General features: G+C 45.7%; 2 protein-coding genes across 6 annotated transcripts in view; both read left to right on the top strand.

The window, feature by feature from the left end:
- The first annotated feature begins 3,030 nt into the window (after positions 1-3,030).
- SLC35C1 (solute carrier family 35 member C1) lies at positions 3,031-7,464 on the top strand. Of its 2 annotated transcripts, XM_034769642.1 has the most exons (3): positions 3,031-3,155; positions 3,539-4,080; positions 4,813-7,464. In XM_034769642.1, exons 2-3 carry the CDS (start codon positions 3,570-3,572, stop codon positions 5,370-5,372), a joined length of 1,071 nt encoding a protein of 356 aa, XP_034625533.1. In that variant the 5' UTR covers positions 3,031-3,155; positions 3,539-3,569; the 3' UTR covers positions 5,373-7,464. The 2 variants fall into 2 exon arrangements, with proteins under 2 accessions (XP_034625533.1, XP_034625532.1); XM_034769641.1 differs by lacking the exon at positions 3,031-3,155 and having other exon boundaries at positions 3,209-4,080.
- Positions 7,465-8,870: 1,406 nt separating this feature from the next.
- CRY2 (cryptochrome circadian regulator 2) overlaps positions 8,871-24,850 on the top strand; it is a 31,188-nt gene continuing 15,208 nt past the window's right edge. For all 4 annotated transcript variants that reach the window (XM_034769570.1, XM_034769568.1, XM_034769569.1 and 1 more), the window contains exons 1-3: positions 8,871-9,186; positions 15,792-15,900; positions 21,326-21,468. In XM_034769570.1, coding sequence (XP_034625461.1) covers positions 8,909-9,186; positions 15,792-15,900; positions 21,326-21,468 — 530 coding nt within the window. In that variant the 5' untranslated portion in view covers positions 8,871-8,908. The remainder of the gene's footprint in view (positions 9,187-15,791; positions 15,901-21,325; positions 21,469-24,850) is intronic.

Raw genomic sequence — 24,850 nt, 5'->3', positions numbered from 1 at the left:
GCATGTGCATAATTAATGAGATGTGCATATTTTTATTTTTTTGCGCAGAAAAAACGTTTTGCCAAGATATTGCTGCAGTTCCAGTTTTTGCCCACCGAGGGCGCTGTGGCAATAGAATACAGCAGCAGCAATCCTGGCCAGCTAGGGAAAAGAAAGAGCCTGCCTTCTTCACAGCGCCTGTCCAGCTAGGTCAGGAGACGGGGCTGTGGGGAGACAAACAACGTGGCATGCTGGGGGTGGGGGTCAGACGGGGCTCATAAGGGTTAATGGGGGAGGACAGACTGGGGCAGGGACTGAATGGGAGTGGAGGCATAGGGCCACAGGGGGGAGGGAAGTACAGGGCCACATGGTGATGGGGGAGGGGTTGCAGAGCTACATAGGGACAGGGCAGTGGCTGAGTGGGGACACAGACACACATGGGGACTGGGAGGGGGTACAGAGCCACATAGGGACAGGGGAGTGCCTAGGTGGGGGCACAGAGACACATGGGGACAGGGGAGCGGGGTACAGAGCCACAAAAGGGACAGGGTGGTGGCTGAGTGCGGGCACAGAGACACATGGAGACAGGGGGAGGGGGTACAGGGACACATAAGGACAGGGGAGTGGCTGGGTGGGGGCACAGAGACACATGGGGAAGGAGGTACAGAGCCACATAGGGACAGGGGGAGGGGGTGCAGGGCCACATGGGGATAGGGGGAGGGGGTGTCTGAATGGGGGTGGAAGAACATGTGGGGGTGCAGGAATACATGGGGACAGGGTCAGATGTGCCTGACTGAATGGGAGAGGCTAGGGGGTCAGCTACGGTCTCCATGGGGGAAGCTCACTAACAATCCCTCCCTGCCCCTCCCACACAAAAAAAACTGTTCCATACTTTCCCACCCATACCCAACAACCCTACAAGTTCACACCCAGGCTCCTTCTCAGCAATTTATTTCCCTCTCCTTCAGCTCCTCCATTACTCCTGACTCCCCTATTTCTTTGCTCTGCTTCTGAGGGGTGTGGGAAATACGGTTCTGTATCGTAGTTTAAATTAATTATTACTCAGAGGTCTGTATTAATATGGCTAGTAAGGAATCTACTTGTCAAAAAAGCATTTCCTGAATCTTTTTTGTTGTCTGTATTGTTACAGACAGACAGACTTGCTGACAGGTATTTTGAAATAAATGACCAAAAATCATTGAAATTGATGTGATTATATTATGTTATTTTGACAAATAAAATATGCAGAATTTTAAAATATTGTATGCATAATTTTTAATTTTTTTGTTGCAGAATTCCACCAGAAGTAAGATATTTTACAAACATTAGAACATAAGAACTGCCATATTGGATCAGACCAATGGTCCATCTAACCCAGTATCTAGGGTTGCCAACCCTCCAGGGTTGTCCTGATGTCTCCAGGAATTAAAGATTACGCCCTGTGATGAAACCTGCGGAAATATGTCCAACCAAAATTGGCAACCCTATCAGTATTCTGTCTCTGACAGTGGTAGTATCAGGGCTTCAGGGGGAGTCTACAGAACAGGGCAATTGGAGGGATCCACCTCCTGGCTTCTAGCAGTCAGATGTTTAGAGTTGTCCCAAGCATGGATTTGCATCTCTGACCATCTTGGCTGATAGCCATTGATGGACCTATCCTCCATGAACTTATCTAGGTTTTTTTTAACTCTGTTATACTTTTGGCCATCACAAGGCAATGAGTTCCATAGGTTAATTGTGCACTGTGTAAAGAAGTACTTTCTCTTCTATGTATTAAACCTGCTGCCTATTAATTTCATTAGGTGACCACTGCTTTTTGTATTGTGGGAAAGGGTAATCTCGCCATTCACTTGTTCCACACCATTCATGATTTTATAGAGCTCTATCATATTCCCCCCTTCATCATCTCTTTTCTAAAGTAAATAGCCCTAATCTTTTTAGTCTCTGCATATGAAAGCCATTCCATACTCTTGATGAGATTTGTTGCCCTTCTCTGAACCTCTTCCAGTTCCGCTATACGGGGGTGGACAAACTTTTTGGCCCGAGGGCCACATCGGAATAGAAATTGTATGGTGGGTCATGAATGCTCACAAAATTGGGGTGGGGGTGTGTGAGGGGGTGCAGGCTCTGGGGTGGGGCTGGGGATGAGTTTAGAGTGTAGGAGGATGCTCTGGGATGGGACCGAGGGGTTCAGAGGGCGGGAGGGGGATCAGGGCTGGGGCAGGGGTGTGGAAAGGGGTGCAGGTTCCGGCTGGGGTGAGGACTCTGGGGTGGGGCTGGGGATAAGGAGTCTGGGGTGCAGGAGGGTGCTCCGGGCTGGGATTGAGGGGTTTGGAGAGTGGGAGTGGGATCAGGGCTGGGGCAGGGGGTTGGAGCACGGGGAGAGGCTCAGGGGTTGCAGGCTCTGAGTGGTGCTTATCTCAAGCAGCTCCCGGAAGCAGTGGCATGCCCCATCTGGAGCGCTGGAGCAGGGCCAAGCCATATGGTGCGGCCCTAACCCAGTGGTACCCCAGCTGGAGTGCCGGAGCAGGGGCCGGCTTAAAACGGTTCGCGGGCCGGTAGTTTGCCCAGCTCTGCGCTATACCTTTTTGAGATGGGGCAAGCAGAACTGGTCACAGTATAGTGTGATTGCACCGATGGATTTTTGTAGTGGGATCGTGATATTTTCTGTCTTACTTTCTATCCCTTTCCTAATGGTCCCTAAACATTAGCCAGATTGTGCTCAGAAATTTTTTATTATTTTAGTGGAAACGTTCTTGTTTGGGTTTAAAAGTCACGCTCAAGTTTGGCCCAAAATTAAGGGGTTGTATAAATGGGCTTCAGCAAGACAGGAATGATCACAGGCACTTTGGCTGGAAAAAATCCCACTGGAAATGGCTTTCCGTGCCCTTGCCGTGTTTGCGACCCACACGCTAGTGTGGCCTTGGGCAGGTGCATGAGACCCCGAGAGGGAGCTTGGCTGCTCTTGTTGTAGGTGTCCCCAAGGGAGGGAGGAGGCGGGCAGCAGCGATGAGGCAGGCGAACGGGAGTTTGACACCTAATCTCCGGGAGGCGTGAATAAAGAGCCCCAGGCTAGCAGGCGGGGCTGCGGGTGCAGGATCAGGAAGCGACAGCGCTCCGGAAAGCCAGGTAGCAGCAGCAGCAGGAGGAGGAGGAGCCCCCTGCACAGGAGGAAGGTGAGCGACAGATCGGAGTGCGGGGGGCTCCGGGACCGGGAGCCCGGGAAGGGCGGTGGGTGTCTGAGATAGGGACCTGGCTCTGGCAGGACACGTCCCCTTTAAGCCATTACCAAGGCGCTGCGTCTGTGTGGGCGGAGCTGAGCGCTGGGGTGGGTGAGGAAGTGAGTGCGGCGGCTCCAGCCGGGTCCCTGGCTCCAGCCTCCGGCTGTGCGACCTCGCGCTGCACGGGGTGTCCCCGCTGCGCTGCAGTGCACAGGGGCGCACTCGGTCCCCGCAGCGCACAGGTGCCGCCCGTCTCCGAGCCGGGATCCCGTGCTGCCTGCCTGACTCCAACTCGCTGCTTCTCTGCTTTCCCCCCTCTGCACCTCTGTCATGAACAGGACGCAGCTGAAGCGCTCTGGGATCCTCAGGATGGCTCTGAGCGGCTCCTCTGACCCCCTGCTGCAGCAGGAGGAGGGTGACAGCGGCAGCAGGGAAACCCCCTTCCTGTTGAAGGCTATCCAGATCGCCTTGGTAGTCTCTCTCTACTGGTTCATCTCCATCACCATGGTCTTCCTCAACAAGTACCTCTTGGACAGCCCCTCGCTGCGCCTCGACACCCCGCTCTTTGTCACTTTCTATCAGTGTGCTGTCACCGTCATCTTCTGCAAGGCCCTCAGCCTGCTGGCCTCCTGCTGCCCACTGGGCTACTTGGACTTCCCCTCCATCCGCATGGACCTCAAGGTGTCCCGCAGCATTCTGCCCCTCTCTGTGGTCTTCATCAGCATGATCACCTTCAACAACCTGTGTCTCAAATACGTTGGCGTGGCCTTCTACAATGTGGGGCGCTCGCTCACCACTGTCTTCAATGTCCTGCTCTCCTACCTGCTCCTCAAGCAAACCACTTCCCTGTATGCCCTGATAGCCTGTGGGGTCATTATAGGTGAGTAGAGCCTGTTGAGTCTGGCTATACCTGTGTGTCCAGTTTAATGTCTTGCAACAGCTCAAAAGTGGATGAACTTCAAAGGAAAAATAGTTGAGCTTATACCTTTTCTCCTCCCCCTTTCTGCCCCTCTACCCCCCAATTTATGGAGGAGAAAAAGATCCTGGAAGGTTTTTGGAAATGTTTGTTTTGTTTTTGTTTGTCTAGTAAAGTATGCCAACCCTTTTTCTTTTTTTACTTTAGACATTTGGTTCCTCTCTAGGCTGGAAAGACTCTCTAGTAACTGGAAAAGTAGAGAAATAATGACAACCCTGGAGCCAAGAGAGTGAAAGTTGAGCAACTGATGGAATTTTTAGTTAGACTGGTTTAGTTCTTAGGGAGCTGTCAGTTCTTAAGCATTAAAAAACCTCTATCTTATTCCAATGACTAAATAAATATTTTGTGAGACCTCATAATACGCATCCTCAAACAAAACCAGGGAAGACAAGATTTGACATTCCTGAGATTGTAAAGATTATAAAAACAAAACAAAAAAACCCAAAGAGGAGAACCTTAACCTTGGTGCTGCACTCTGGTCCTCTTCCTCCATATAAAGTGGAGGGGAGAGTCAGTCACAGACCCATTTAAAAAGCAACTAACAATGGATTTTTTTTTTTTTGAATGTGTACAGTGTTTGAATCTCTGGTGTCTCTAATTCCTTGTCAGTATGTCACTAATTCTGTATGGTTGCAGGTGGATTCTGGCTGGGCATAGACCAAGAGGGAGCAGAGGGCACTCTGTCATGGATTGGCATAATCTTTGGGATCCTGGCAAGTCTCTGCGTCTCACTCAATGCCATCTACACCAAGAAAGTGCTGCCTGCTGTGGATGGCAGCATCTGGCGCCTGACCTTCTACAACAATATGAATGCCTGTGTCCTATTCTTGCCCCTCATGCTGCTGCTCGGTGAGTTCCACACCCTCTACCACTTCGACAAACTGGGGAACCCTGGTTTCTGGGGCATGATGACCCTGGGAGGAGTGCTTGGCTTTGCAATCGGTTACGTGACGGGACTCCAAATCAAGTTCACCAGCCCACTCACCCACAATGTGTCTGGGACGGCTAAGGCGTGTGCCCAGACAGTGCTGGCTGTCTGCTACTATGAGGAGACCAAAAGCTTTCTGTGGTGGACAAGCAACATGATGGTTCTAGGAGGCTCCTTTGCCTACACATGGGTAAAAGGGCTGGAGATGAAGAAGGCACAGGAGGAATCCACTCCAAAAACAGGCGAGAAAAATGAGACTGGCGTCTAGGCCAGCTCCAGTCTGCACTTCTGCTGCTGTGCCAATGGAGTGGAGCTTCAGTGGGAAAGAAGCCAGGATCAGGAACCTTCAGGGCAGGAAAACATTGAATTATGCAGTGCATAGAAAGGAATGTCAAGAGTGAAGCCAAAGGCGTCCCGTATATACAGTGTGTTTACTAAAATTGTGATGGAGGGGAGAATGTTACTTCCTTTGGATTTCACCGTTTCTTGAATAGGAAAGGGCATTTGTTGATGGGACGAGGGTGTATTGGGGGACCTTCTGGCAGTACTGGGGCTTTTTTAAACTGCTCTACCGTTTAAACACTATATGGACACCCAACTGCTCCCCTGGTGATGGATAGGGAAAAGGGCATGAGGTGTGTGTGTCTGGGGACAGATAATGGCTACTTCTAGATTAGCCACAAATTTAAGTGATGAGATCTTGCACCTAAATGTAGGGGAGGGGCAGGTAGCCAGACTTTCCAGGCTTCTCCTTCCTCCTATTATAAGTAAGGTTAAGATTTTGTCACAGTTATTTTTAGTAAAAGTCACAGACAGGTCGCGGGCAGTAAACACAAATTTACAGAAACTCATGACCTGTCTGTGACTTTTACTAAAAATAATAGGCGGGCGGAGAGGGCTGACAGAGGGTGACTGAAGCCTGGGGAACGGGGGGGGGGGGGAGAATGAGGGCCAGAGCACTTCTGCAGGGATGGGGGGGCAGCACCCACCACCGGGGGGCTGTCCCCCCCCACACACAGCAACTGAGGGCTGCGGGAGAGGGTGGGCACAGCAGCTGATAGCTCTGGCCCCACCACCCCGGGCTGAGGCAGAAAATGTCATAGAGGTCTCTGGAAGTCACGGAATCTGTGACTTCCGTGATCTCTGTGACATAACCTAGCCTTAATTATAAATGAAAATGGATGTCCTTCCTGTTCCTACCCCATTGCAATATACACTTGGAAATCCCCTCACCAACAGTTCTGGGGCTTCTAAATTGCCTGTCCAAGGAGTCAGTATTTCTTGGTGTGGATCCTTCAAGGTTGTATGTTAACTCTGTTTTTCTCCCACACCCAAGGGGTTTGCTTGTCCAATAAATGACTAAAAGGATGGGACAGAATTTTTATCCCACTTCCAAAAGCTAGCAACATTCCTTGTGTTGGGCAGGGGGATGGTGCTGGCCCTTTCACATAATATTGCTCGGTCCTTACTGGGTACCTGGGACTTTGCCTTGGTGAAAGAGTAGCTGGCTCTCTCTTCTTGTGGGTTTCTGAACCATTTGCTGTTTTGAGTACCCCATAATAATGAATTGGGAAATTCAAGACATTTCTCATTAGCCTTCTGTATTAGGGGTAGAGTTGCCTTTCTGGCAATAATGCTCTTGTAATTAGGCCAGTTTCAGGGTGAATTGCTCTCTGCCCCAGATGGTTGCCTTACCTGGTGATCCTCACTAGAAGGGGTGCCCACTGCGTGAAAACTGACACTGTAGCATGGAAAATGCCATAATTCAGCTGCACCAAGAACTTACTGGGAAGTTGCAACTCTTTTACCAAGAAATCCCAGATCAGGGATGAATGCAGTTGGGCTGAATCCATATCCAGTCTCCCACTTAAGAGTCTGATTAGCACAGAAACCTCTGTGCCCTACTCTGTCTCATTCAAGTGCCATTGTGGCTACAGAAGAGCTACCTTTTTCTCGTCTTGATTCACAGACATCGATTTTTCCTCTCTAGTAAATATCTAACCTCTGAGCTCCTTCACCTTCCAAGGATTACTAAAGTGGGGTATGGCGGGAGCTGGTGTGATCTATCCCACAGTGCACTAACAAGTCCCAAAGAGTACCAGGCCATTATTATGAAAGCAGTAGGACATTTTTTCTCTCTTTCCTCCACTCCCACTCTTGCTGGGTGAACTGTTCCTGATTCCAGGAGCCTAAACCTCACTGGAGTTCTGAATCATATTTGCCTCATTGAAGGCCACTTTTTTTGGTAAGGGGATGGATTTTTTCCATGGTCTCTGTTAATTTTTCTACTGGGATAAATTTTAGGTTGCAAACACCGACCTGTGATTGTCAAACTTGTTTAATAAAAGTGTGGATTGGAACCTTGGGGACTATTTTGGTCTGCAAAGCTGGCGAAGTGTGCAAGATGAATAGTTGTTTCTGCAGTGCTCCTAGCACACAGGGAGACCCTAAATTCCTTCTACTTGCTTCAGCATGGTAGCAATCCTGGCCTTTCACTATTGCCTATCACTGAACCTGACACTGAATTGTCATTGTAACCTCTCCCCTCAGAGCTCATGGCCTGTAATCACTTTCTGAGAGCCATAGTTTCATGTTTGTTAAATGATGTAGTCTGGCATTTCTGATATTTTCAGTACTGAGCTCAGATGTGGCTGCATGAAGGACATTACTCTTCTCCCTCCATACCTATTCGCTGCTGTGTGTATGGATAGGACTAACTCCTGTGTTCTGCTGGCCTGAAGGAACTGTTCTGGTAGTTTATGGTCTCAAGCAACCAGCACCATGTCACCAAACAGATTCTGGGTGCTCCCTGAGTGCCCCAGATAACTGGTTTTGCAGTCACTGAGCTGATATTCTGTTCTCCTTAAGAGTGCTGCGTTAGGAATCCCCTATCATCTGCATCCCCCATACTTGCTCTCTATGCAGCATCAGACCAATTTCCCTGGGATTCATAGGACTGGTTTTCAACCTGTGGTCTTATGTCTAAGATTTCCAAAGGGGTCTGCACCTGCGCTAGAAATTTTTTAGGGGTCTGCAAATAAAAAAAGGTTGAAAATCACGGTGCTAGGAGAAGGATTTCTCAGCTGATTAACCCCTTTGCCTCTAGTCAGGTGTGTGTCTCAGTCCCACACCGTGGACGCAGCTACACTGTTAGCGCTGCTCACAGAGATCACCGAGGAACGAGGAGGATGGGAGGCAAATTAGAACACTGGGTTTTTAAAAAGTGTTGCCAAATCTCGTGATTTTAAGATCAGACTTGTGATAGTCTTTTCCTCAAAGCCCTTGGCCCTGAAGTCACGTGAACAGGGTTGAATCTTATCTTTAAAAAAAAATTCAGTCCTTGAGATTAGCTTGAAAACTTCAACCCGGAAGGCAGCTACGCACAACTCCCGGTGTGTGGCTCTGTGTAAATCTCATGAGTTTAGGGGCCTAGGAACGAGTGGAGTCCCACGGCGTGGCAAGGCCGCTCTAGCTGTGTAGCGGCGCCGGAGGGAGGGCTGCCCTCCGGGAGGAGCTCGCGGTGTAAATGGAGCTGAGCGGAGGGGTGCAGGCTCGGGGCTCGTGCACCGGGCTGCGGAAGTCACCGGGCGCCGCGGGGTTCTGTGTTCCCAGACCGTTAATGCCGGGCCAGGCCGCCCGCTAACAACGGCAGCCGCGTGGGGGCCCCTGCGCGCGAACAGCCCCGTCCCTCCCTTATGCGCCGCCCCCATGGCCCTGTTCTCCCCCCTCACCCTCTTCGTCCTGCCCCCTCGGCACGCGGCAGGAACGTGCAGCTGAGGCTTTGCCCAATGGAGTCCCCGGCCAATGACGGGCGCGGTGGGCGTGGCGCCGGCGCGCGCGGGAGGCGGTTCCGGCGGGCGGGGCGGACTTGGTGTCGGCAGAAGCGGCGCAGCAGAGATGGCGGCTGTAGGTTCGACTCCGCCTGGCCCGGCCCGCTCCGTCCACTGGTTCCGTCGGGGGCTCCGGCTCCACGACAACCCGGCGCTGCAGGCCGCGCTGCGGGACGCCAGCTCCGTCCGATGCATCTACATCCTGGACCCCTGGTTCGCCGCCTCCTCCGCCGTGGGCATCAACCGCTGGCGGTAAGGGGGGAGCGGGCGCCGCGCGCGGCTCTCTGGGCGCCCGGGCTCGCGGGCTTCCTCCCCCCCGGCCTCCCTTCTTCCCCGTATCCTGGGGGGGACACGGAGGTTCCCGGGCTGGGCTCCCCCGGGCAGCGGCCCCAGGGGGCGGGGAGTCCGGAGCATTAGCGATGCCGCTGGTGTCTCCAGGAGCCCCTCCCCTGGGGCCCGTCTGCTGCCCGCGCCCGCAAGGGTGGGCTCGGGAAGGGCCGGTAGCCCCAGCCCGGCTAGTCCTCCCGCTGCCGTTTGGGGAACAGGCCCCGATTTTGTTGCCCCTTCCCGTATATGTTGAGTCTGTACTGCTGCTGCCTTTGCTACGCTGCAGGGCCCTGGGCCCTCGCCCCCAGGACACGGGCGTTAGGTATGAGAGGCCTGGCTGCGTGTTCATTTGGTCACTGTCTTCTCCCCATCTGGGATCGGTGCATCAGGGTTGCAGGTCACCAGTCTGTCCGGGTGCCTGACACGAGGGAGGAGTGAGACACCTCTCAGCCCCGTTACATGGATATTTGGGTCATTCTGAGATCAGAACCAGCGAAAACAGCACAGGCTTCCCTTTATCGTCGTAACATGTCAGCAAGAAGCGTGATCTGCTTCGGAGTATGTCAGTGTACTGGTGATGGTTGTGCAATGTGTTATTTAACACATGGGCTGAGTATATTTTGTTGGGTAGATGTACTTCATTGCTGTAGAGGCCAAGCTGTGCTTGCCTTTTACGTCATTCTCCCACTTACTGCTTCAGTAGTGGCAGACTCTTCCCAAACACTCCCTGAGTCAGTAAAGAAGCGAATCTTAGTGGTCCACAAACAATGTTAGTAAGATGAGCTACAGCAGCAGAGAAGTGCACCACTTCATGTGTTTCATCTCCATGGTTATATATTCTCCCTAATGGTAGTTAGAACAAGCAGTGGGGTGCTGACCTGTAGTTGGCAATAGTAAACAAGTCTTTTGTCTGCTCTGAGTCATGATGTTTCTAAATAGGAAGTGAAAAGAGGAATTCTTCACCTTGGGCACCTATGGGTTTTGTGCATGGTGTTTTTAAGTGCTCTCTTAGTTTTTTCTAAGTCATTGGCCATTAACTGTGTTTTGACCAGTTTTGTGATCCCCGCTGAGATGAGGGCAGTTTAAACACTATAAATGTCTACTTTTTCACATAATTGAAGGGAATGCCCTGTGCTCCCCACTATACAAACTACAGACCAATCTCTAAAGAATGTTTATAGTGTGAAAGAACTGGAAAAGATTGGAACCTGCCGGGAAGCCCGCAGATGGGCGTAATCTTGTTGTTGATGTCTGGCTCAGCTTTTGGAAGGTGTTGGTATGTAATGCCGGTGCTGCACCTCTTTTAATTAGTAATCCATTCCTGTTCCACTGGTCTGGAAATGCTTCAAATTTGTAGCTGGCCTTGACCTGGCATATAGAATCCTAGATGTTAGAGATAGGAAAGACCTCTTATGTCACAGGTAGTTAATCATCAGGGGCCAGTGCAGGATTGTTCTAATGCTTAATCTGTGACAGTCCTGGTGCCCTCAAACATCACTCAGCTATGTTAAAAAGCAGCTGGTAAAGGACCGATCCTGGCCCTGAAAAACAGTGTGTTCCAATATTCTATGCTCCAGTGAAGAGTGATGGTAAAAGTGTTAGTCCCAAATTAGTTCACCCTTCCATTGAGAGTAGCATTTATCACATACTTTAAAGATGTGTTGCTTTAAGGGGGAAGGGAGAGAATTTCTTCCTAAATACTAGAACATTTTTGAGGAGTTACTTTATTTGTGTGGGTCTAGCTGATCTTGCTACTCTGTCTTGCTGCACAGTAAAAAAATTCTGTATGCTCCCCCTAAGCTTGGACTTTCAGTTCTACTAACTTTGCTCCAAACCAGTTCCATGCGGAAGTTACCTTGTTCATGTCACCAGCCCAGTTGGAGCCTTTGGAATCTCACTTCTGACCATGTGGGAAGGTGCTATGAGCTTTAGAAAAATCTCATAACCTACAGGATGCCCGATTATGTAAAGCAGCTGTGGCTGGTGCATGTTTCACTTTGGGAAACTCCTTTTCCCCAGTTACTCTGTACAAGTCCCTGAAACCTCAGAGCTATATGATAGCAATAAGCAACTCCCTGTCTCTAACTTTCAGGCATTGTGTGGGCTTGCACTTATACACACACCCTTATCCTCTTCCCATCTTCCCCCCCTTCCCCCCCCCAATTCTTAGGGAAATATACTTTGGCTGCTTCTGGGAGGACAGGGATTGGGGTGGACAGATTTTTTTCGTGTTTTTCCCTCAATTATGGAACTGAAGCAATATTCTGGGTGTGTAATGCCTGTGCGAGGAGCAGAATTTTTAACCTAGTAGGCATCGAAGTTGTGCTCTCCTAATATTATATAATACTGATATTACTGTCTTGGTTGCCTGCGTATTTGGACAGCCAAGTGGGGATTTACCTTAACAATGCTGCTGTGCACACACAAGCAGGAGTTCTACACCCAGGCAAGAGCAGGCATAATCTGATCTCCTTCTTTGCACCCCTTCAACATTTGTGTCCAGTTGCAAGGTTTTAATGAGGGAACAATCACTTGGTTAAAAATCCTCTGCGTGCTCTTTAGAATGTAAAAATTTCTGAATGAGATTTGGGAAATTGTTTGTAGGACTAACTCATCAGTCACTCATGTTGTGCATCACCGCTTAGTCTTTGAGTGGCAAGATTATTGCTAAATTCTGGCTTCTGATGATGGTTTTTAAAAGCACTACATAGCACAACTCGAAAGTACCAAAACTACTAGAAATGCAGAAATTCGGGTACTCAAAATTTTCTGTGAATTTTTGTTCTGGTTTAACTTTAGTTTTCAGGACTGCAATCTATCCACAAAACAGGAGTAGCCTGGGTAGAAGGGAGGATTACACTGCTGCACCAGTGACTCACTCCTGGTCTGGGAGGACCGCAGTTTTGTGTGAGAGGGGTTAGTTAATCTGACCCATTCAATCCTTGGCTTTTCCACCGACACAGTGAATCGGGAGCAACTGTGGTGCTTCTGTTTCCTACTGCGGAAGTGCCTGTAGGATCCAATCAGGGCTCCATTGACCTAGGCACTATTCTTAGTGATATGGGCATCGTTTACTACTAAATGAATAGGCTGCTTGTGACCCTTTTCACATGGGCCATCAAACAACCATAAGCAGGTGAGACTTTGTCACTTCCAACTTAAATTGAAGTAGAAAGACTCCCTATCCATTAATGTCCCCCACTCCAAGCTGTCTGGTCCCCTGGATCAGAGGTTCCCAAACTTTTTTCCTTCAGGCCTATCAGTGCAGCCGCGATAAGCTCCGTGGCCCACTATTCACACTTCTTGAGGAAAATTATTAGTTTTAATTATTGCATACATATAAACTATAACACTGTAAATAAACAATGTACATATTTCCTTTTCTTTTTGTTGTAAACAATTGTAATGATAGAAATCCCTAGCAATATGCACTCAAAGAAATGCTTCGGGATCTTTGAAACCAAACAGTTTTAGTAAAACTACAATTTTAAAAAATGTTGAGAGCAAAATGTGTCTTAAAACAGGGAAAAGACAATTTTGTATAAAACTGAACAATAAACAACACAACAATGTTAACAAAATTGTTTAAAGTGTTTGTTGATTTTAAAACAAAATAGTTGTCCAACTTTGAACACTATATTTTTTTATTTTTTAGAAATCTGAATCTCTCTGCTGTGTAAGTAAAAACCCAACCCTACTCTCTAATTAGAAAATAATCAAATATTGTAAATAAAAATATAAAATAAGTTATAACACACTGATGCAACAGGTATTCATCCAAGAATCCAAGCTTCAAGTGTGTCTTATCATATTTTCTTACCAGTTTATTTTTTTGGCCAGTTCATCTTGTGTAGTTGTGGATGGTCCAGGACTTTCATTTTCTTCTCCACTAGTGCACCCTTCTCATTTTCAAAAAATAAAGTGATTCATGTCAGATTACAATACTGCTTGCCATTTTTTTACAGTTGTAAATGATGGACTGTGTGTACACTGCTAGGTTATCTTGGAGTGAAATGCACCGTTGTACTCATGAGAATTAAACTTGACATGTTGCAGCTCTTTTTTTTTAAATAGCTTTTTCTATACTCTGTCCAACTTATATAGCCCAAAACATTACATTTACATAGCTTGTACTTAGATTACCCAAGTCACATGGAGTTAAAGAATGCAGTTGGGACAGCGGACCACCCAGGACTGTGTCATGATCCACCTTTGGGCACTGCTGCGCTGGATAACCTGTTATGAGAATGCACTTTAAATTACATAGGAATTCATTAGGAATCCCACGTTCTCCCTACAGTTACATCCCCATAGCCACAATTCTCAATGTATGAGATTATTACACCTGATTGTTAGGCAGAAAGGTGCTATGTAAATATATAATATTAATCGGGACTCAGATTGCCTCTGTGTAGGAGAGGTTTGTATTTTACTTGCTTTTCTGCCACTCAGTTGGACCAGAGAGCTACATCATAAGGCAGATATGTTAACCCATGTTTTACTCAACTCTGTGAAATTTGTCATGTTGGAAATTACATATTGTCTTAGTGCCCATACATGTGTTATGAATTTAATACCTGCATTTATTATTAATCCCCTCAATGTCTTACTGAGGTAGGTGGGGTAAGTATTATTTCCATGTTACAGATGGGGAAACCAAGAAAGAGGGGAACTGAGATACTCAAGGTAACACAGTGAGTAAGCAGCAGAGCTGGGTGTAGAACCCTGGCATTCCTGTTCTTGAGTCCAGTGCCCCTTCCTTTAAACACTGTCTTCCTGCTTCACAGGAAATGCATAGACAAGTCCTTACCACAAAAAGCTTGCAGTTTAAATGATGGACTTGATAGACAAGTGAGGATCTAACAGACCCCAGAGGATCAGAGGCGTGAGGGAGCTCATGGCTTATAAGATATAATTGTTAGCCATACACCCACGGTCAGGCCTACGTGTATGAAGACTTCTTAAATTATTGCAAGCACTGGTATTTGTGGGTGATGCTGCAGAAGTGGGCTTTTAGGAGTAGTTTGAATGAGGTGAGGTAGATGTTTGGCACATAAACTTTGGAAGGAATTCCAAGTGTCATGGCATCCTGAAGCTGCCAGTGAACAAATGAAAAGTTTAAGGCTGTCAGCATCACAAAAAAACCATTGACTATGCAAAAGCAGAACATGGCAGAGATGTAGATGGGGAGTTGCTTTTTGTAGGGCCTTGAAAACAAGGTAAAGAAACTCGAATTTGATATGCAGCATGATTTAAATCATGATTTAATTGAGCAAGCAGGAAATCTTGATTTAAGTAATTTTAATCATGTTTTGCATTTGTACTTAGTTTTTTTGTTTGTTTGATTCTCATTGGCTGTTGACTTTAAAACATGTTGATTTCTTACTACATATAGCCTTTACACTAAATTAGGTACTGCTATTTGCTTACCAGGAGGATACACTCTCTCTATGCATATTAATTAAAGTAGTTGTATAGCTTACATACATTTATTCAGATTTTTAATTTTTGTCAGAAAATGGTGAATGACGTATTTCCTATTTACTTGATTGATTTTTACTTGTGATTTGTATCAAGCTGGAAATTTAGAATTCAATTTAAAATGCTGTTTTTGTGCATTTTAAACTTGTTCTATTAGTTAAATAAAAGTACCTTAACTCTGCTGGATATACAAGAATGAAAAGTGTATCCAGTTTTGTAACTGGACTATTATACAAAGGAAGCATTAGCTATAGTTAGTGAAGTGATGTGTGTGAAACATAAGGTCAAAACACTTTGTGAGACAATTTTTGGCAGCAGCTTTTGGGGCTGAGTCAGGGGTGAAGTTAGTATCCCAGGAATGAAAGGAGATGCAGTGTGGACAAATGACCTAGTTGTCAAGGTCACAGTGGAATACAAATTTATAGCACAGTTGCAGCTGTCCTGGGTACTGATGCTGCATCTCTGAAGTCTTGGTTGTATGTTTGGCCTCTGTTACTGATGGGATAGAAATGTTTGTGTCACTTTGTGCTGTGCATGGCCTGTACCTACCCAGCACTGTCATCTTTGGGGTAATCTGTGGAACACTGCTTTGAAATAGGAGACTGGAGGAGAGAGACCATATTATTTCACATCTAAAATTCCTCCAGCGGAGGATTATTCTCTCCAATATATTCTGCCCGATGCTATGTTGTCTGAAGTTCTCCACATAGCTATTACCATGTCTGGGAAGACTCAGTTTGAAGGACGCTCTAACTGCCAGATGGGCATTAAAAGCCTGGAGAGTAACTATCATCAGTAGACAGGATTACAAGAACAAGAAGGACCTGGAGAGCTCTTGCACATCTTGCATTTGTCTGTGCTGTGTTGGTAGGGAATTGTCTGTCACAGCTATCTCTCCGTTCTGTCTGCCAACTGTTGGACTGAGCAGAATTCTTGGAAGTTGTATTTCCTGGCTTAACATTTATCTCAGAGAGCTGAATTGAATCTTAGGTTTGCTGGCTGTGTGATCTTGAGCTATACTGATAACTAGGTTTGTTTCTCCTCCACAGGTTCCTACTCCAGTCCCTGGAAGACTTGGACAACAGTTTAAGAAAACTCGGCTCCTGCTTGTTTGTGGTACGAGGGCAGCCAACAGATGTCTTCCCAAGACTTTTCAAAGTAAGCGGCTAAACATGTCTTCTATATCTTGGTCAGGAAGACATAAGATCCCATTTGGGGATCCTCGTTTTTACTCCTTATGTTCTTGTACCCTAGTCACTGATGGTCACCGGGTTGCTTTCCAGCCCTGTTTGATTTTAAATCAGCATGCACGATACCTTGATTTAAATAATTGATTCTAATTTTGTTCTACATTTGTTTTAGTTCTTTTCCTAGAGAGGTTCAATCTTATTGGTTGGTATAACTGTTAAAATATGTTGATTTGCAAACAAATGTAGCCTTTACATGAAACTCGTTGGTTTTTTGCTAACCGGGAAGATAACTATACACATTTATTTAAGCAATAATATAGCATAACATGCATTTATTCAGATTGTTTTTCCTTTTTATTGTGTTAAAAATGGTAAATGGCTCATGCTTATTTACTAGATAATTTTTTATTTGGGATCTGCGTCTAGCTCCATTTGGATGGAAATTGAAAATGAATATACAAAAATGCCATTTTAAAATTGTTTGTATATAATATAGTCTTATTTAACGTGCTGGATATTTTTCTTTTCAGTTTATCAAAACATGTTATGTATTTAAAACTCCTTTATTAAACAAAGGAAGTATTAACCTGCTCTGGCTTCCATGGGTTAGCCTTTCAGAAGTTATTTAGGCAACTAAAGTTGCAGATAGGTACCTAGTGGAATTTATAACAATGCTTAAGCAGGTTAGGTGCCCGACTCCCATTGAAATGAGACAGAGTTAAGTGCCTAACATTCTGAGGTGCTTTGTAAATCAAATTAGTAGATCTCCTCCTCTCCCACTTGTTTTATTTTTATTGACTGGAAAAAGAAAACAAGCATTTCTGCTTTCTCAACTCTGAACTGGTATCTCAGCTTTAAATGAACTAGTCCAAATGAGAAAATAGTTTCTCTGTGCCTGCTAGCTAAATTGAGACCAAAAGGCATTAAGGTAAAAGCTTTTCTGCACAACAGAAACTTCTTATGTGTGGAAAAGTGTAAATAGCTGCTTTTGTTCTATAGTAAAGACCAACAATAATATTGTGACACGTTTATATAGCCTGACTGGACCTCAGAGGTTAAAGATATTCCCCATGATTTTATATATAATTAAAGCAGCATCTTTAATTCATTAAAATTTGAGGACCTTTTGATGCAGCATTTTTTAGTTATACAACTTTAATAGATTATAATAAAGTCAGGCCTTAACATAGGTTGTTGTAATTTCATAGTTTAAAAAAAAAAAGCCTGTTTAAAGAAAAATGTATTAATTTTAAATAAAAAATCATTGATTTTTATCCACCCTGCTTCTCAAAACCTGCCATAGATGAGGATAGGGGAAGAATATGCAGTTCAAATGAGTCTGAATGCTTTGTCAGGGCACAGTAAGCAGTCATTGCTGTCCACTTGGCAAGAGAGGCGGGGGAATCAGATTACCAGGGTCAGAAGGTATGTTGCTATTCTTTCTGGAACTGTGTTTTAGCACATTACAAAAATATCCTCTGCACTGCTTTTAGCTTTCCAGAATCCAGGTTATTTTTATCTAGTAGGCTGCAAATAAATTCTAGCTAGTTACAGTCCATGTCCTCTCCTTATTTTAATTAAGGACTAAATATAATCCCAGGATTATTAAAAATAAAGGAAACCTACTAACTTGTTTCATGGAACTCAGCCAGCTGGTTTATATTCTAAATTTAAAGAATAGTAGTTGTAATTGACTTGGCCACTGAGGATCAGCCTAAACTTAGCTGTAGCCCATGGTTCCTAAGTAATTGGGTTTGTTTAATAGACAGTGTCAGGTATTTTAAGCATCGGAATAGAAATGTTTGTGAAGCTTTTTAAACTTGAGCTTATGCATTTTTTTGGGAATTTAGATCTTCCTCTGCAGAGCTAGTGTCCCAAACAGTGCAGCACTGACCTGGTATATAATAAAGGGACATAAGATTACATTCGGTTTCTTTGAGGGGTGTTCTTAGATGGTCTTAGAATTCGAGATTGTCTAGTGGTTTGTAAGGGTAAGCAGAGCATGGGGGGGAATGCCTGTCGTTATTTATAAATAGTGCAAATGACAACTCCTGGGGTAGGAAGGAGGATGCAGTGGTTTTAGAAAGAGGGAAGTTGAAGCTTGCAGAGCATGCTTTTGAGCCTTGTCTGCAATAGCAGACTTCATAGCTGTAATTTATTTCAAGCATGCAGCTCCAGCAACCAAGGAAGCAGTATAAACAGGGCTCAGGTGTTCACGCCATGTTGTCTAATGCTATTCAGAGCAGGGCTAGGTAGCACAATAGTAATGCAACAGCAGGGTCTACACTGCAGCTTCAAGTATGGTTTCTGCTGGTAGAGATGCACTTGTGGAGAATTAGGCTACAAAGGATGTTTGTTTCAATGGCAGATGGCATATGCAGCTTGCTCTGCTGCTTTGTCACTACCACAAGGTATCTTTATAAAAACAAAAAAAAATTCCTCTTTCTCTAACCAGTCATTTGGAGTCTGACCACCTGCACTGAACCAAACCCTGTGGTCACCAGTTAATTAAGAGCCACCAGCCCCCCCCCCCCCCCCCCCCCCCTTGTGCTTGTGTGCTGTAGTAGTGTTTTGATCTCTAGTTTATTTTTGTATGCATGTGGATTTGACCTCAGTCTGTACCATATTCAGACACCAAAGATACTGGTTGATTGCTTGTACTTAAATTGTCTTCGGGAGTTCAGTGTTTTGGGGGAAATAGTCCTGCCAGGCATTCAAGGCAGCAAAATGGCTTGTGGTGACTTTTTTTTTTATAGAAATACTAAATCCTAAATGCTTCCTTGCCATAATATGGAGGATGAAAACTGCATTTGAAACTTCTAACTTACTCTTTGTATATTTTGAAATTTATCAGACAGTTTCTCGGTTTCTAGTCATTTATGTTTTGTTGCCTTTTACTAGCCCAATGCCATTGTTTTCAGCTTTCCCGCACTATAAAGAAATATCAGAATTTTGAGAGGTTTTTAACTTTTTGTCATGATAAAATGTGTTCCCTCCTGCCCTATGCATACATGTTCTTTTAAACCAAACCTTTATTTTCTGTGAGACCGAGTGGCATTGTCCCTTGTTAATCTATCATATAATTAAAAGTAATATGACCAATCAAATTCCAATATGGGGAGAGGACTGGCTTTGAAAGGCATCTAAACACTTGGGTAGTAGGTTTTGTTAATGCTGTACTTCCTAGTTTGGGGAAAGGCAAGTTATAGCCAGGTAATGTGAAGCTGGAAGGGGTGGATATTGACTTTGAAATGCTCTGCCTCATTTCATATCTAAGACTGTTTTTTATAATGTTATCCCTGGAAAACCAGCTTTACCTCCGTTTTGAGGAGAGGACTGACTTTAGAATTGAGTTTCCAGGGGGAGCGGGAAACATGGGAGACAAGTGGGGTGTTGCGTCCTGCTATGAACTTTCCCAATACTGCCCCCTCCACCCCAGCATCATTGTGTCTGTGTAATTTATGCAAAATTACAAAACTTCTGCTGTCACATTTAGCTTGTGTTGCTGGCTGTGCTAAACCCTCAGCTCCTGTTCAGGAAAAGGCAAAGCGTCCTGCACAACTAGTCAAAGGAGACTAGGCCTCGGGGTAGTGGGGAGAGGGTATCCCATGCTGTTTCAATTGGAAAATGTGACCCCATGTTAATTGTGTTGCCTACTATTTGTGACTTTTTAAAGCCCAGCCTCCCCCACCCCACCCCCAATGGATTTCTGGCTAAGCTCAGCAGAGTGTTTTCCGCAGCCCACAGATGTGGTTAGCTCTATGTTTGACAGTGAGTTCAGGAGTGTCACTGTGGAAACCATTAACTCTCCTCTCATAGCATTCATTTGCTGAGAAAACTAGGCCATGAATTCAGAGAGGAAATCATGTTCTGCAAAGGGCTGAAAGAGACAGTGCAGCTCTTCTTCTCAGGCCTGTGTGTTTCAGAACCAAGTCCTTGTAGTCTATAAAGTGTTTTAGTGGTGTATTGTCTGATATCTTGCCAGGTTCGTAGCTTGGATAAGGCAAAAGCAGTACCACTATTTGGAGGATGAATGCCCCAAGTCTGGATTCCTGCATCTTTCTTTACCGTTCTGGGGAAGAAATCAGTCCCTCTAGTTTTGATTTCTCCTTCCTCTAGTGAAGAGTTGCTAACAGTCCTGAATTATAAGGGACGTCCCTTATTTAAGTAAAAATGTTCCTGTCCCTTACTAAATCAGTACAAAATCACTTTGCAAAGTGCTGCTGGTTGGCAACTTGACTAGTCATGCCGACAGAGTGGGGGCCAGGCCAAATTTAAGTGACATTGCTGACTGAGAGGCAACTGGGACAAATTTGAGTGGCATTGTAACCTGGCACACACTGTCACAATGCCACTAAAATTTGAGCCGACTGCATTTCGATCCTTGGAGCACCACTGAAAGTTGCCCCTTCCATTGAAATCTGAAATGGCACCCCTGATGATTGTAGCAAAGTCTCCTTCAAATGCTGCCTTCCTCCAGTCCACATCCATTCTTTCCGGCCCCACCGCTGGTGACGTGGTGCTGCAGCTGGCAGAGATCAGCAACTTCACCTCCAACTCAGCTCCTGGTGCCTGAACAGGAGCTGCTGCCTGGCCTAGCACCTGCAGTTCCCAAAGCTTGAGAATCTCCAGGAAGGAGGGTAGAGGAGAAGGGGCTTTTCCCCAGAGGGGATGTCTAAGGTCTGTCCTGTATTTTTTGAAATACAAAGTTGATAGCCATACTCGTGTTCTCCTTAGTCATTCCTTATTCTGGTTTCCTCTGTTCCTCACTTCTGGCTTCCAGGGTTGGACAGAAGTTCTCTTGTATGGTGGCCTTAAAGGGATGTTGGAAAACTTTACTTCAGAACCTACATTTTTGGCTTAAACTTCTTGACAGTTTCTCTGTATAAATACATAAGTTTTAAGCAGTTTGCATTGACAATTTCCCCTGCACTTTGTAGCCCCAATATTTCAGCCTTGGAGTGGTGTCAGAGAACTGGGAAATGAACCATGCCATTGCAGTCTTACTGGCCAAGCTGAGGGCAGTGCAGACAAAGGGAGAATATGTATTGGGGGAGGAGGGAAGAATGAGGTTCTTAAAGTTCTGCAATCTTGGAGTTCAGTAACATGGATGAATTAGTATAATACTAAGATTCTTACCCTGATCTTTTATAGTGGTGATAAAAACAGAATACGTCCCTGATTCTCTATTCCATGTCTGTTGTTACCACATTTGTCCACAGGGCTCCCTCCATGGTTTCTCTCATCATGTCCTAGTTTCCTGTAAAGCAAAAGACTCCAGGACTTCATTGGCATGACATTAAGGAACCTTTGTGATTCTCTTTAGTGATCATGCTAGCTGCTGAGAGGGCTGGTATCTGTAATGATAACTTTTTGTTTTGTGTTCTTCACAGGAATGGGGAGTGACCCGTCTCACCTTTGAGTATGACTCCGAACCATTTGGGAAGGAGAGAGATGCAGCTATTGTCAAACTGGCCAAGGAAGCTGGCGTGGAGGTGGTGATAGAGAATTCTCACACTCTCTATGACCTGGATAGGTAAGAGGTCAAGGAGAGGCAGCTATACTGCTTAGACAGGGCTCATATTGTGCTGTCTGAAGGGGACTGTAGGAAAGTTCTAGTCTGGGGAAGGTTTCAGTCCCCTGATCCACATAATTTGGCAACTATTTAAAGCATGATTTGCATGTGAGCGCAGATGGGGGTTGTAGGGATTATATTTCACTGAGTCATGCCTTTTACAAGAGCATCACAAAGTGTTGATGGTGATGAGAGTGTTGGGATAGCTGTTGCCTCAGTCCTACTAAACTGTTCTCTTCTGTGGTCATTGAGTAGTTCTAGTGTGTCCTGCTCCCTGCAGCCCGGCCTGTGATGCCCCCTTATTGTGCTCTTTCTGATTGAGACGCCTGAGATAGGTTACCCTTCAGATATGTTTCTGTTAATACTTAGAAATTGAAGGCTTTTCGTTTCGTTGGGATGGCCTGCACAAACTTGCGAAACAGGAATTGATTGTAGAAAAATAATCATGTTCGGCATAAATGGTATAACCCATTTTAAGAACTGGTAGTCCTCAGTGAATGCTAACTACGCTCAGATTGTTGAATTCAAATTGAAAAGATAATAGCTTAGATGTTGGCTCAGTGTGACCCAAATCCTTGTCTCACAATTGCTGTCTGACAGCTCCCTTCTGTTTGATGGCAGGTCATTTTCTTCCTCCAGTTGGGTCTCCCTGCTTTTTGTTCCCTGGGATCTAAATCCTTCATAGTCCAGACTTGCTGATGGCCATTGAGAGTTTCTCCCTAATTCCAGGCCTGGCCTTAAAAAAATAAAATAAAATCTATGAAGTGATCTATAAGGGGGCATTATGATCTTGTTTGACCCCCTATTGTAGCACAAGCCATAAAATTTAACCTGGCAGCTCCTGCATCAAGCCAATAACAAGTGGCTGAGCTAGAATAGATATTTTTTTTAAAAAAGGTATAATCTTGATTTGAGGACATCAAGTGATGGAGAATTTCATATCCCCTGACAACATACTATAACCCTCAATGTCAAAATTGCATTTTATTCCAATTTGAATTTTTCTGACTAGAGCTTTCAGCCTTTGGAGCTTGTTAAGCCTGCCTGCTTGATTAAAGCCCTCTAGTATCAGATATCTTCTTCCTATGTAGGTACGTACAGATTGCTCAAGGCGCCTCTGAACCTTTGATATTCTTATATAATGTTTTCCCTGGTGCTGTCTGGAGGAGTGGAATAGTCTGTCCTTTGTACACTGGCTGTCTGTACATTGCAGTTACTTTCCAGTTCCTGTCTGAACCTGAAGAAACCCAGTTAGGGTCCCATTGTACTAGGCACTGTACATACAAATAATGCACAGTCCACACTTTAGAGAGCTCATCCAGTATTTGTATCACAGTAGTTGAATAAACTGACATGGGAAGACTGAACAGTAGACAGGTTCATTTGCCCAAGTAGTCTCAGATTGTCAACCTATCCAAACCTGTGTTGCCAGTTGAGCAGCATGATCCTCAAGTGTTGGCTGAGGACGCCCTCACAAATAGGAAATGCGTGAACATGTCTTTTTTCATCATACACAAGAAGGGTTCCTATGTACAAGCCAGCCAGTGGAATGATGCCACTGAAGAAGGGGCTGTGGTGAACCCAGCAGAATGGCTTTTGCAGGTGATTGACTGACTCGGAAGGTAAAGTCTATGGGGCAGGCTATAGTCCTCGAATCTGCTGCTGTAAAGAGAGATCTGTGAAAGCCCTTGCATTGGCTACCAAAAACTGCCTGTGGTAACCCACTCAATGAATTCTCATAAATGTGCTTGTTCATGCCTAGATTGCCGTCCTCCCTGAGGCAAAGTAGCACTATGGAGAAGGGACTGCCAGACACTAATAGCCTCTGGAGGCCTTAGCCTTTGTTCTAGGTGCTGTAAAAATATGTACAAGATAACATCCATGCCCCATCATTTAGGAAGGCTTCTGTTCCTAAGCCTGCCCCAATAACTTGCTTGGTTGGGAGATGAGAAGGCACAGAAGGTTTTCATCCTTGTTTTTATCCTAGTGAAAGGAGGGCTCATCGCAAAAGCCACAGTTTGATCCAAATTGCAGTTTCTGTTCAAGGCAGATCCTGTGACTAGGGGATTGCTACTGTCATGATCAAGGTGCATTTGTGCATCAGCACATATATGGAAGAGGACTGGGTAGTGTGGCAAGGCATGGATGAGGTGCCTCTGTAGAGCAGGATTGGAGAAGAGGGAAAACTTGCACAGCACTATCAGATTGTCACACTCTGGCACAAACCTGTTGAAGGAGCAGTTGCTGTACTTGTCAAGGCCTCGTGCTCCCATTACATCAGTGATGTAGATGTTGTAAGAAGCGTCTCAGTACATATTGGAGGGACAGATATGAAGGTCTCAGGTTTCTTTCTCTCCTGCCTCTTGCCCCCTGGAACTCCACACTGGAAAGTGGCATAGTGCAAAAAGTGGGGAAGACTGTAGGGGATTAGGGTGTATTCATAAGGGTGGAAATTTCTGAATTACTTTTTGAAGAATGCAGGGAAGCAAACAGCTTCCTTCAAGCTGCACAGGGCTTGTTTGGGTGACTTTGCTATATACCGGCAAAAGCTTCCTCCTTTTCAGTGTTTCCTACCCTGTATCTTACCTTTCTTATCTACGTGAAGAAATAAGAAGGAATGTGGTGGGAGTCAGTTGAATATCTTTAACATGACCATGCTCCGCCTTTTAAAAGGCTCTGTCCCTCCCCCAGTATGCCTGAGAGATCCTGGCATTTATGACCTAGATCCAAGCAGCAGCTATGATAGATTTATTAGGGAGCAGCTTCCTGCCTTCTGGCTGCTGTATAGAGCTGGGAAGACCTGTCACACAGTATCACATGTGACCAGCTGCTCTGTGAAGGCTCCAGGCTAGCATGGAGCTCCTCCCTTCTACACGTGCAGCTGATGGGGGGAGGGGGAGAAGAGGAGGAGGGCACGTGGCATCGCCTGAAACACTAGGCTCCCAGCTCACTCCTTGCATAAGTTGTTGACTGTCAGGATGGGGAGGGTAGCAGCCATTGCAAGTGCTCCTGCAGGAGTGCTGGCTTGGCTGTTTCAGCCTTATATAAACCTGACACTCTGAGCTCTCCCTGTTTTCCTGTTAACTCTTTTGCTCCTGGCACTGTGCCCAGACATTTTCCCTCAGCACTGCCCTTGTTTCTACTCATGGAGGCTCTGCCACGCAGTCTTCAAATTCTTTTTAGCTCTGTTCCCCAGGGGCGAGAGACAGCTTTTCTGGGACGCATCACATTTTATTCCCCAGTAGAGACTTGGGCAGGTTGTGGGCACTTAAGAAGGTAGAAGGGAGCTGTGGCTACCTTGCAGCCTGTGCTCCTGGTTTGAACACTAAAAAGTAAATGGCAT

This window comes from Trachemys scripta, chromosome 4 (assembly GCF_013100865.1).
Source record: "Trachemys scripta elegans isolate TJP31775 chromosome 4, CAS_Tse_1.0, whole genome shotgun sequence".
Lineage (NCBI taxonomy): Eukaryota > Metazoa > Chordata > Testudines > Emydidae > Trachemys > Trachemys scripta.
This window is presented reverse-complemented; position numbering and strand designations above follow the sequence as displayed.

Bases quoted from the DNA above. Each gene is read 5' to 3' on its own strand.
- SLC35C1 (XM_034769641.1), top strand. From the start codon at position 3,531: ATGAACAGGACGCAGCTGAAGCGCTCTGGGATCCTCAGGATGGCTCTG. The intron at 4,081-4,812 runs GTGAGTAGAGCC...GTATGGTTGCAG, and splicing joins AGCCTGTGGGGTCATTATAG to GTGGATTCTGGCTGGGCATA.